The sequence below is a fragment of the Choloepus didactylus genome, chromosome 6 (assembly GCF_015220235.1).
Source record: "Choloepus didactylus isolate mChoDid1 chromosome 6, mChoDid1.pri, whole genome shotgun sequence".
Taxonomy (NCBI): domain Eukaryota; kingdom Metazoa; phylum Chordata; class Mammalia; order Pilosa; family Megalonychidae; genus Choloepus; species Choloepus didactylus.
The window spans coordinates 117,933,994-117,946,538 of NC_051312.1; the positions used below are offsets into that span (position 1 = coordinate 117,933,994).

Sequence of the window (12,545 nt, forward strand, 5' to 3'; positions counted from 1 at the left end):
CCTGCTTCAAGCAAGTCTGTTGGTGCCATTTTTCCAGCAGCATGCGCTCACTTTGTATCTCTAAGTCACATTTTGGTAATTCTTGCAATATCTGAAACTTTTTCATTATTATTATATCTGTTATGTTGATCTGTGATCAGTGATCTTTGATGTTACTATTGTAATTGTTTTGGAGCACCATGAACCACACCCATATAAGACAGTGAACTTAACTGATAAATGTTGTGTGTGTTCTGACTGCTCCACCAAGCTCTACAGACTGGCTGTTCCCCCATCTCTCTCCCTCTCCCTCTCCCTCTCCTCAGGCTCTCTCTTCTCTGAGACACAACAATATTGAAATTAGGCCAATTAATAACTCTCCGTGGCCTCAAGTATTCAAGTGAAAGGAAGAGTTGCATGTCTCTCATTTTTAATCAAAAGCTAAAAATCATTACGCTTAATGAGGAAGGCCGAGATAACAAAAGGCGAGATAGGCTGAAAGCTAGGCCTCTTGCCCAAACAAACAATTAGCCAAGTTATGAATGCAAAGGAAAAGTTCTTGAAGGAAATTAAAAGTGCTATTCCAGTTTGGCTTTCTTATTGCTGGTATGGTGAAACTTTCAGTGGTCTGGATAGGATCAAACTGTCCACAACATTCCCTTAAGCCAAAGCCTAATCCAGAGCAAGGCTCTAACTTTCTTCAATTCTGTGAAAGCTAAGAGAGGCAAGGAAGCTGTAGAAGAAAAGTTTGAAGCTAGCAGAGATTGGTTCATGAAGTTTAAGGAAAGAAACCGTCTCCATAACACAAAAATGCAAAGTGAAGCAGCAAGTTATGATGTAGAAGCAGCAAGCTAAGATCATTGATGAGGGTGACTACACTAAACAACACATTTTCAATGTAGATAAAACAGTCTTCTATTGGACGAAGATGCCATCTAGGACTTTCACAGCTAGAGAGGTTGATGCCTGGCTTCAGAGTTTCAAAGGACAGGCTGACTCTTGTTAGGGACTAACGCAGCTGGTGACAACGTTCATTTACCATTTTGAAAGTCCTAGGGTCCTTAAAAGTTATGCTAAGTATATTCCTGGGCTCTCTAAATGGAACAGTAAAGCTTGGATGGCAGCACATCTGTTTACCACATGGTTTACTGACTATTTGAAGCCCACTGTTGAGACCTACTGCTTAGAAAGAAAGATTCCTTTCAAAATATTACTGCTAACCGACAGTGCACCTTGGACACCTAAGAGCTTTGATGGAGATGCACAACAATATTAACATTTTCATGCTTGCTAACACAACATCCATTCTGCAACCTATGAATCGGAGTCATTTCAACTTTCATGTCTTACTGAGAAATAACATTTTGTAAGGTTATAGCAGCATAGATAGTGATTCCTCTAATGGATCTGGGCAATCATTTGAAAACCTTCTGGAAAGGACTCACCATTCTAGACTAAGTACATCTGTGATTCATGAGAGGTCAAAAATATCAGCTGTGTGGAAGAACTTGATTCCAACTCTCATGGATGCTTTCAAGGGTTCAAGACGTCAGTGGAGGAAGTAACTGCAGATGTGGTAAAAATAGCAAGAGAACTAGAATTAGAAGTGGAACCTGAAGATGTGAATGAATTGCTGCAATCTCATGGTAAAACTTGGATGAAGAGTTGCTTCTTATGGATGAGCAAAGAAAACAGTTTCTTAAGATACCATCTTCACAGGAGTAGATTCTATCAACATTGTTGAAATGACGACAAAGGATTGAGAATATTACATAAATTTAATTGACAAAGCAGGGTCTGAGAGAATTGACTTCAATTTTGAAAGAAGTTCTACTTTGGGTAAAATGCTATTAAACAGCATCGCATGCTGCAGGGAAATTTCATGAAAGAAGAGTCAATTGATGTGGCAAACTTCACCGTTGTCTTATTTTAAGAAATTCCACAGCCACCTCATCCTGCAGCAACCACTACCCTGATCAATCAGCAGCCATCAACATCGAGGCAAGACCCTCCACCAGCATAAAGGTTACAACTTGCTGAAGGGCTCAGGTGATGGTTAGCATTTTTTAGCAAGAAAATGTTTTTAAATTAAGTTATATACTTTTTTTTAGACATAATGCTATTGGACACTTAGACTACAGTGTAGTATAAATATAATTTTTATATGCACTGGGAAACCAGAAAATTCACAAGACTTGCTTTACTGCAGTGGTCCGGAACCAAACCCGCAATATCTCTGATTGATTAGAAATTAATCAAACACTGTAGGCCTATACTTTTTTAATTTTTATAAATAAAAATTTGACGTATTTAAGTGGGAGGTCCTGACCTTTGAATAAGAAGTCGATTTGATTGTCTTGAAGATGATTTATTTCTGTGTATATCTTCAACACTGAAACACATCAATTATATTGAGGCAAATCTCTAAACTTTTCATATTTTGCTATGTATAATTACGTTAGTAGAACACTAATTTTGTGGAGCTAGAAAGTGATCATTTCCCTTATCTAGTCACTGTGGTGGTCATACACCTGAGCTCAAAACCATATCCTGCATTTAAAAACATTTGGCACCTCTTATGGAGTCACTAAGAAGCAGTGCGCTTTATATTGGATGATTTGAAGTCCAGCAATATAAATCCACCTTCATCTGGATCCTGTGAACCAGAATTGTATAACCTTGAGTTAACTCTGTAATCTTATTTAGTAATATACTTAGAAGAATGTATAAATTTGGATTTGGGAATAACAGCCTCTAAAGAGAAAAGAAAGGTTCCAGAAATTTGAGTATAGTAGTTTTACTTAGAACCTGCTATAGAGTAACTTACCTAATATATTTCTTAGAATAACCCAAACTTAAAGTTTAGTAGCTCAATAAACGAATTACCCAGCTGGAATAAACAGGAAAATGGTCTTCCAGAGAGAGGGGGAGAAAGAATAATAATTAGTAATAACAAGAAACCAAGAGGTTACTACAGGAATGATCAGTAGACAAGAGGGATATGCTTAACCTCCCTGATTTCCATCTTGGTAACAGAATGCAAAAGAAGAGCAGCTCCAAGGATCCCATCCCATTTTCTGACCCTCTAAAATGGCAGCTAGACCCTCCCTGGTTCTTAGCAATCATCAATTATATTGAAAACCTGGGTTTACTGTAGGTAATTTCTCTGTCATCAGGTAAATAAATACATATGCTCTCCTCCGAGCCTGGGGTTCCACATACACTAGTGCCATTGGAACAGATGGTGTTGCTGGCATAGTGTCTGCTAGGTTGTCTCTATCCCACTTTAAACTGTTGGCATTGAGTCACTTTATTTTAGTCATGAGAAACTGGTATTGGTTTGCACTCTGAGTGGCTGTGGCATGATTCTTAATAAAAGGAACCACTCAGTAAAAGAAAACAAGCTCTAAACAAGAATACCCTTAGTTAACATGGCATTCTGAAAATCTTATTTCTTAGGGTTATGACATATCTTTCCCCATATTTCCTCATGTCTAGTACTATATTTCATGTTGAGATTATCATTTCCACAACTTTCATATAATATGTGTTAAAAAAATAAAGTAATCTATGCTTTGGACATCACCTTGTGGATATAATTTTCACCATAGTCTATCAGAAGCCACATAGCTGTTCCTTTTAAGGTATTGCTTAGTTATAATTTGGGCTCTTATGTTATAGTGGATTTGCACAGGATTTAAATGGTACTATACCTGGCCAATTTAAGGAGAAATCAGTTTCTCAGGTAGTGGGTTAAGTGGCAGAATTCAGGAAAAAGCACTGCTGCATTTTAAGTCAGCTGCTCAAAGCCAACAGAGTGATTGATGGGTAAGGACACTTGACTAAAGATCATTCCTCCTCTTTAAATGAGCATTGTGGCAACTTGTATTTAAGCATCTCTTCATTCTACTGATTAACAGGTAAGCATATCTGTAGCTAATCTGTAGTCAGCAAGATCTAAAAGATGGATGGTCAAAATAAGCACAATTGTATGAGATCTCAGTCACTGGGTGACCATGAATCAAGACCTTAGGTTTTTTGAGAGATGGAAAATATCATGTTCAGGAGCAGCTAGTTCACTGGGCAGCTTGCAGTCACACTGGGAAAAACCAGCACATGTGCAGTATGTTCTGAAGACAGCCATTCCTTAAACTGTTTCCTTTTTGGGCACTGGTAGGTTTCTTGAGCTCTATAAAATAATCTCAATGGAACTGGCCAGAGAAGAATGTGGAATTGAGATTTAGTTATTCTTTTAAAATCCAAACCATGAATAATGTGTAGCTCCTCTGTTTTCAAGGCCAAAGGAGTTCCCATGGAATACTGCAACAGAATTTGCAGAATCCCAAAATGAGCCCATGTACTGTCCAATCAAAAAACTGATGAGTCAATGGATGGCAGTGATAGCAGCACAACATTGGGAATGTAATTGGTACCACTGAATTGTATACAAAAAAATGGTGAAATGGGAAATTTTGTGTTACATATATCTTGCCATAATAAAATTCAAAACAAAACAAAATAAAAAACTGTGATACTTCTTCACTGGGGTATGTCTGTGTTAACCAGAGCACAGGATGGGACGGTCTGTGATTGACCATGAATGCAACGGCAAGCCCTGGCCAAGTTTGGATTATTGTTTAGCAAGTTGAACCCTAATACAAGCTAAAAATTAACTACTGACCAAATCCTTATCAATCTTCGAAAGTCATTAAAGCAGAATTCTCAAGGCATAAACATTTCCCAAGATACTTCACATAATTTCATTATTCTATCTTGCAGAATATGACAAACTTGAAAAAGCATTCCAATTTAGTTGCGATCCAATGCCATCACTTACTGTAGAAATTACTTGAAGACTTTGAGACTTGTTTCCATCATAGGTAAGGAGAAAATACTGCAATTTACAGCATCAATGTCAGAAATTGGTTTTGAGGATCAAAACAAAAATATTATAAGAATACGGGGTAAACTACAGACATTCTTTAAAAGCAATATTGCCATGATTTTTCTCAGTGACATCTTGTTTAGAGACTTACATTGTCACTGAATAATTCAAAATTGTTCAAACTGAAGTAGGTCTTAGGTACATGAGACTCTGCCTAAGAAAAAAACCCCATCCATTTTTAGACAAGCATTTTGTAATATTAATGAATATTTTAATATTCTGTAATTATCACAACATTTCTACGTATTACCTTTTTTGACCATACCAAATCCTGTAAGATGTAGGGATTATTTTTTTTTTTATTATTACCATTCCTAACTGTTTCTCAAACTTAATTGACGGCTAAGAGGTTTCTAGTAGAAGTTGAGGGTGTTGTTCATAACTGGGAAACATTTTCTTTTTACAAGGCTAACTATATTCACTGGGGATCAAAACTGTCTTCTTTATTTGTTGGTTCTGAGTTTCCCTGCTCCTGGCCCTGCAGAGGACAGGTGGGACCTTTGTGCTCCACATAGAGGGAATACTAAGAAAACTGCCACAACAATAAGACAGTGTCCTAATGGATTATTGACTCTTCTGTCCTTTTTTTCAGCCATTTGTACATTTGTTCAACAAACACAGTGTCAGATAATATTCTAGTCCTGAGTAACAAATGGTATGGTAACTTCTTTGAGGTGCTCACAAACTAGTGAAGATGGTAAGTGCTGAAGAGTAGTTAATATGATATCTTGGGAGCACAAAGGAAGATTAATACCTTTATGCTTAGGAAAGGCTTCATATAGGTGGTGTTCAAGCTATGCACAGAGTGGTTATGACTAACCAGCAGAAATAATATTACAAAGCAGAGGAAAGCACAAGGCAGGAAAACTAATCATATCTAGGGAATGGGGGAGCACTTCAGTTAACTGGACTGTAAACATAAAATTGATTAAGACACTCAAGACATATTTGAATGTCTCATGTCCAGGCATTACACTAGATCCTGCCTGGGAATACAGTAAAATGAACAAAACAGACAAAAACCTCTTCCCTCAAGGAGCTTACATTCTTGACAGGTTAGACCATATGATAATAGAAAAAGAAAGTTTATATGTACTGAGTGCTCACTATGTACCACTTTTCAAAGCACTTTCCATGTATTAACTTATTTAATTCTCACAACAATCCAGTGAGGTAGGTACTATCCCCAATTTCACAGATGAAACTGACACAGAGGTCACACATCTTTGACAATCTGACTCCAGAGTTCTGACCTGATACCACTACAATATATGCTGCCTATGGCTTGAATTCCAGGGTGAGAAATCTGAATATTCAATAAACAATGGTGCCTTTGAAGATCTTTGAAACAAGAGGATTATATTACTGCATCAGACCTTAAGGATACTATGACTGAACTTATCCCAAAGGTAACAAAAATGGGCTAGACACAAGTAGAAGAGAAAAAAACCATGTATCTGCATACACATTTCCAAACATTAACACTTAACTCTGGGTTCTTCCAATTTGCTCCCATAATACTATGGATCATTTTTTTTCTCCCAGCAAATAGAAGACAGGAACAAGTAATGATTTCAAAGGCAAGTGAACCAAAAGTAGTCCCCAAATACCTAGGTCCCTACCTGAGATTCTATAAAGATTCACTCTCTTAAGTTTTATCTTTCAGAAACTTAAATCCACCAGAGTGTTCCTATACCAGACAAGTCCTAAAACCCAGAGGAAACAGCCTTTTTAAGATCAACACTCTGATGCAGCTCCCTTCCCCATACTGTCAACACCCCCTTTAAATATGAACAAGTCAGGGTACTCACTGCCTAGACACCCCTGAAGATGGAGAAAGAGATTAAGTCAGTGGAAGGGGTAGCAACAAACAAGATAAGATTTGACAAATGTCTACAAATCCAAATATTTTTGGATGCTGGGGTGCTGGAATAGTTGGAAGGAGGTAAATGACATGGAATTATAGCCTATAGCATCCTTTGGGATTTGTTCTATAGCTGCTTGTTGAATTGTGCCTTGAAGGTCTTCACCTTTCTGTATATACCTTGTATTGCATTAATAGGGAAGGGACTGAGACTGTGGAACTATAATCCATAGCAATTTTTGAAATTACCCATATAACTGCTTGTTGAGCTATACATCGCAAGTTGACACCTTTCTGTATGTATGTTATATTTTACAATGGAAATGGCTGAAGTTGTGGAACTGTGACCCGTGACATTCTTTGAAATTTGCTCCCTAACTACTTGTGAAATTGTACTCTGAAAGTTATCACTGTTATGTATATATGTTAGAGTTCACGATAAAAAAATTTTTTTTAAAAGGCAAGTGAATTTGTTTCCCTGATAGTATAATCAGACTTGTCTGCCCAGGCAGTAGACACCGCAGAATAGAAAGAATTTTGTGCAATTTATTGTATAGAGATAAAAATTAGGGAATGCTGGTGTCCAGGCAGATTCCTGACTTATGAAACTTACCTCAGGCAAGGAAAAAACTATGGAAAATCTAAACTCCTAAGGCCAGAGTGGCTACTCAAGGCCAAAGGCCAAAGGCTATAAACCTGTTCTGGAGTCCATGGAGAAGAATGCACCAACTAAGAGGCCTGAAGAAAAGTGAAGTCATAGACTGAGGAGATCCCTTGCCCAAGCTAGAGTTTCCGTTTAATCACATATGTGTCACTGTGTGCCAGGCACTTGTCAATTTCAATAAATACTTGAGCACTTACCACCACATGCCAAGCCCTGGGCTAGGCCTGGAAATAGAGCACCAAAATAGCATGATCTCCTCACTCAGATTCCTCAAGGTTTAGTGGGAAAACAGACCTTAATAAAGTAATTGAAGGTATAATGAGTATTGGGGGAGATGCACATACCAATGATCAGAAAATAGAAGCATAAATTGTCAGAGTCCAACATACGCTTTGGGTGGCAATGACAGAGGAAGAATCAGTAGTAACTCTAAATATGCTATTTGCAAAAATGTGGTCTAAACTCTTCTTCCACAGTGGCCATGAGTAGAGATGGGTAACAGAAGGCTGTGTGCATTTATGGGCAGACATCACAGCTGAAGTGCAGTACTCACCACCAGCGTGAGAAGCAGCAACACTTCAAAAGTATCTTAAAGTACCATTTCAGTTTAACACTGCTTCTGTGTGGCTGGAGACCAGAGGCAACAGAAAGACCTAACCCACCACAGAGCTGGTGCCATCAGAGCTGAGTGTTGTAATGTTAACGGAAGTTGTTCTTGAAGATCTCAGACTCCTGTCTATGGAAGGAATCACAGTGGGAACAGTGGCACAGTGTTGCCTAGTTATTACTACCCTTCATAATTCATTCCACCAGAGAAGGATCAGTTCTAAAGAAATCAGCTCAGGACCTCCAATTCAGAAGACTGAAACATGTTAGAAAGAAAATAAATGTATTTGTAGGGGAGAATAAAACAAATGCCAGCGGTCTTCACGGAGTAAACAGACCCATATTGGAAATTATTAATCCCTGGTCGTTTACCCTTACTTAAAATAATGTAAGTACAACAAAAGAATACAGGCAAGTCTGTTATTTCATCCCTAGCAGGAATTGACCTCATTTCTCCAACTGTATTAAAAAATTGGCCATAATGCCATGTGTGTTTGCTTTAGCATTTCATACCCTCTTTACAGTGTGTTGGAGGAACTGTAAGTTGTTGGTATCTGTCCAGCTGTTCCAGATGAGTTACTAGGCTGAGAAACCTCCCTTGATTGGGACAACTGGGGCAAAGGTCAGGCTGACAGAGTGAAAAGTCAGCTGATCCGGTTTTGTGGGAAGAAATTCCCCAATGCCTGATCTGGACTCCTAGAGTCAATCTCTTTATTCCCTAGAACCAGTATCCAGGAAAAGAGGAGACTTGTTTATGGTACTGCTCTCTTCCTTTCTGTCCACAGCAGAGTGTTTTTCCTTTGGCCTAATGTGGCTACTGGTTCCAAGACCACTTATTATTCAACCCACATGGGCTGATACTGACAACCTCCACTACACCATTCCAGGCATCAGAGGGATACAGGTGCTACGTGGGGCATTGTTAGGCAAGTGCCTTGACACCCAGCCCAGGACAACCTGGGCAGATGGCAAGAGGAGAGGCCCCCAAGTCATAGGTTGGGAGCCAAATCCATCAGGGAACACAGACACAGACAAGGAGGTGTGAGGCAGGGATCACGCAAGTTTCAAAATCAAAGAATTGAACTCTCAAGAGAAAACTGGGGCCTAAAATGTTGAAGTCTCAAAATCATACAGCTAGTATGTGACAGAGACAGAAACAGAACCTTAGACTGTTGACTCCCAATGAATTTATCTTGTACCTATGTTGATGCCTAATGTGAAAGTCACATGGACTCAAAATTGTTCTCAAACACCCTTGAAATAACTTATATACAGTGCAACCAGATCCTCACACTCAGGAAGGTAAACAGGAAGACAGACAGAAGGAATAACAGAGCAGATCACCCATTTCAGGAGTCTTACTTTGTGCTGAGCTTATTGAATAGAAGGGCAAGTGGAATCACCCAGACTTTAAAAACATCATTTCTCTCTTGAGCTCCTTTCCCTTTAGTGTATATATAGTTAATTTATGTAAGTTAAATGGGCTGTGAAGTACTTCCTATGTATCAGGAGCTGTACTGGCCAATGGGGAGTTAATAATAAAATAATGAAAATAATAATAATAATTGAAGTTAAAAGTTATTAAGAGCTTAATGTGTGTCAGGCACTATTCTAAGAATTTCATAAAATCATTTAATAGCAATGATGAATATGCATGTTCCCCAGTTTCGATGTGCTCATTGTCTAGCAAAGTGGTTTTAAGTCCTGGCTTAATATTAGAATCTCTTTGGGAGGTTTTAAAACACCCTGATGTGTGAGTTCCACCCACAGAGATTTTGTGTAATTGGTCTGGGGTAGAGCGTGAGCATCAGGTTTTTATAAAATCTCTAGATATCTCTAAATGTACAGCCAGGACTGACAACCACTGGTTCAAGGTAAAGGAGGCAGACATAAACTGGCAGTCACAGCTGAGTGCACCAAGTCTCGGCCATCCCTGTGTGCTAAGGGAGCACACAGGTGGAACACCTAACCCACATATTGAGCATCAGGAAGAGATTCCCAGAGGAGGTGAAATGTCATTACTCAAGTGAGAGAGGGGGTCACTTGAGGCCTGTCTCTGGCCAAGGCATGCTCTAGATGAGTCTCTATCACAATGTTTCTTTGACTCATAGCCACCCAGCTGGCCCTATCTAAGCTGGAACCTTTTAGGTTTAAAAGGCCTAGGCCAGTAAAGTCAAACTAGCTCCCCTGAGGCATGAAGCCAAGCACCAGTTTCCGCATGCAAAAGGAGATGTTTATTCTCTGTCAGGGATTCAGCAAAGAAGCCTCTGTCTTCAAGAGAGACTGATCAGGGATGGGAACCACATATAAGGTATCTGGCTTGTTTGAAGAACTTCCACTTCTTGGCATAATTCTCCATAATCCAGCATAATTCTTAAGGCTATGGTTGAGGTCCTGACCACAAGAACTCCTGATTAATATTGTAGCTGCAATATAGATCAAATGGATTTTACATGCTGGTTTAGGGATGGGGAACTATTCATAACATTGCTTTTTATGGATAAATTCATTCTTTTGCCAATAAATTTTTAGAGCATAATCTTGTTACGGAAATCCAATCTGTATAGTACACAATATAATCCAAGTTACCAATTAGAACTGATAAAGTGAGTATAAAATATAAAAATCCATAATTTGCCTAATTACATCAATTTGTCAAATACATAATTGTTTAATATATGCAAGAAAATGGGGAGGGGACGCTGTATTCAAAATTTAATTGAAAAAATTTGCAAAGTTAACTAAAACTTTAACTTATCAGGATTTCTGTTTATTGGTATATTTAGCACATTGAGAAATCAAGCCATATACAGGTGACAATGGATGGAAAAATCTGACAGTACCCTGGGTGGCTTTCAACCTGGAGGTAAGGGATGTAGGATCTGCAGACCTTCCCTGAGGCAGGGATCAGAGAATCTCAGGCTCTTTAGCTGCAAAACTGCAGGGGAACTCAGTAGCCAAGTGACTATTAAGAAAAGTTATGGAAAACCCAACAAGATCGCCAGTGAGTTCCACTTCCAGGAGATCGTCCCAAGGAAAGAATCAAGGTCACATAGAAAGATATATCAAAATAAGAGCAAAAAATTCTGAGCATAATCTTGATTTCCAAAAGTGGGGGACTGGTTAACTTAATTATGTTATATTCATAAAATTAAATAATAGGCAACTATCAAGAACAACGTTGAAGAAGAATATTGACAAGCATGGAAAGATGTTTATAATATTGCCTATTCTTTGATGAAAAAGCAAGTTATATTTTTTTTTCCTAGAGACTAACCTCGTGGCTAGCACAAAGGAGCCAAATTTAATATTAGTTCACTAAGGAGCTATATATACTATTATATATTTTCCCATTTTTGTTGAAATAATATGTAAATACATTTTTTAAAGAGAATTATAAACACTAGTGAGAATAATAGCTATCTTTGAGTGGCAGGATTATATGTGATATTTATTTTCTTTTTTTAATTGATCTGTTTTTGGTCATTTTTCTATAAGAACACGTATTACTTCTGTTAAGTTAAAAAATAAAATAAAATATAAAAGCCTTTGGACTTCTGACTTGTGAATCTCTATAGTTCAAAAGTCTTTGGGGTTCCAGTTGATCAAGATGGCCACACAAGATGCTGCAAGGTGCTGATCCCTCCCCCCACCACCCCAAATCTTTGAACAACTAAGCAAAAACTGTGAGAGCCATCTTACTCAGAGCTCTAGAAAATAGTTAAAAGGTTGCAGTAACTAGGGAGTGCCGAATCAGGAAAATACTACTTAAAAGTGGTTGGAGAAGTTTGTGGTAGCCTTCTTGGCCCCTCCCATACCCCTTCCCTAGGCAAGAAGCCAGCCTGCACTGTCACTGTGGATTCCTGGCCCTGTTCCAAAGGGAGGAGAGTAACCCCTATGTGCAAATATGTCACTGCCAATCTATCAGGGGACAGTTGGAAAAAGTGAACTAGGCTAACAAAATGAATCCAAAAGCACAAAGAATTATACACAATGATCAAGTATTAATTATTAATACTTATTAATTATTAACAGTTTATTAATGTACACTTCATTAACAGAATGAGGGGAAAAAAACATACATTCATCTCAATTGGTGCAGAAAAGGCATTTGGCAAATTCCAGAACCGCTTCTTGATAAAAACACCTAGTACACCAGGAATAGAAGGAAACTTCCTCAACATGCTAAAGGGAATATATGAAAAACCTATAGTTAACCTCATACTTAACGGTTAAATACTGTGCTGATTTGGATATATCGTGTCCCCCAGAAAAGCCATGTTCTTTGATACAATCTTGTGCGGGCAGACTTATTAGTCTCTTGATTAGGGTGGAACCTTTTGATTAAGGGTTTTCATGGAGATGTGACTTACCCAACTGTGGGTGAGACCTTTGATTAGGTTATTTCCATGTAAGTGTGGGCCCTGCCCATTCAGGGTAGGTCTTGATTAATTCACTGGAGTACTTAAGAAAGCTCAAGAGCTGAC

At 38.3% G+C, this 12,545-nt stretch overlaps 1 protein-coding gene across 2 annotated transcripts in view; it reads left to right on the forward strand.

The window, feature by feature from the left end:
* YAP1 (Yes1 associated transcriptional regulator) overlaps positions 1–6,935 on the forward strand; it is a 138,853-nt gene extending 131,918 nt beyond the window's left edge. Inside the window, exons 9-10 of one of the 2 annotated variants that reach the window (XM_037841223.1) lie at positions 4,759–4,859; positions 5,517–6,935. In XM_037841223.1, coding sequence (XP_037697151.1) covers positions 4,759–4,832 — 74 coding nt within the window. In that variant the 3' untranslated portion in view covers positions 4,833–4,859; positions 5,517–6,935. The remainder of the gene's footprint in view (positions 1–4,758; positions 4,860–5,516) is intronic. The other variant, XM_037841224.1, reaches the window with a different exon arrangement.
* The last annotated feature ends 5,610 nt before the right edge of the window (positions 6,936–12,545 follow it).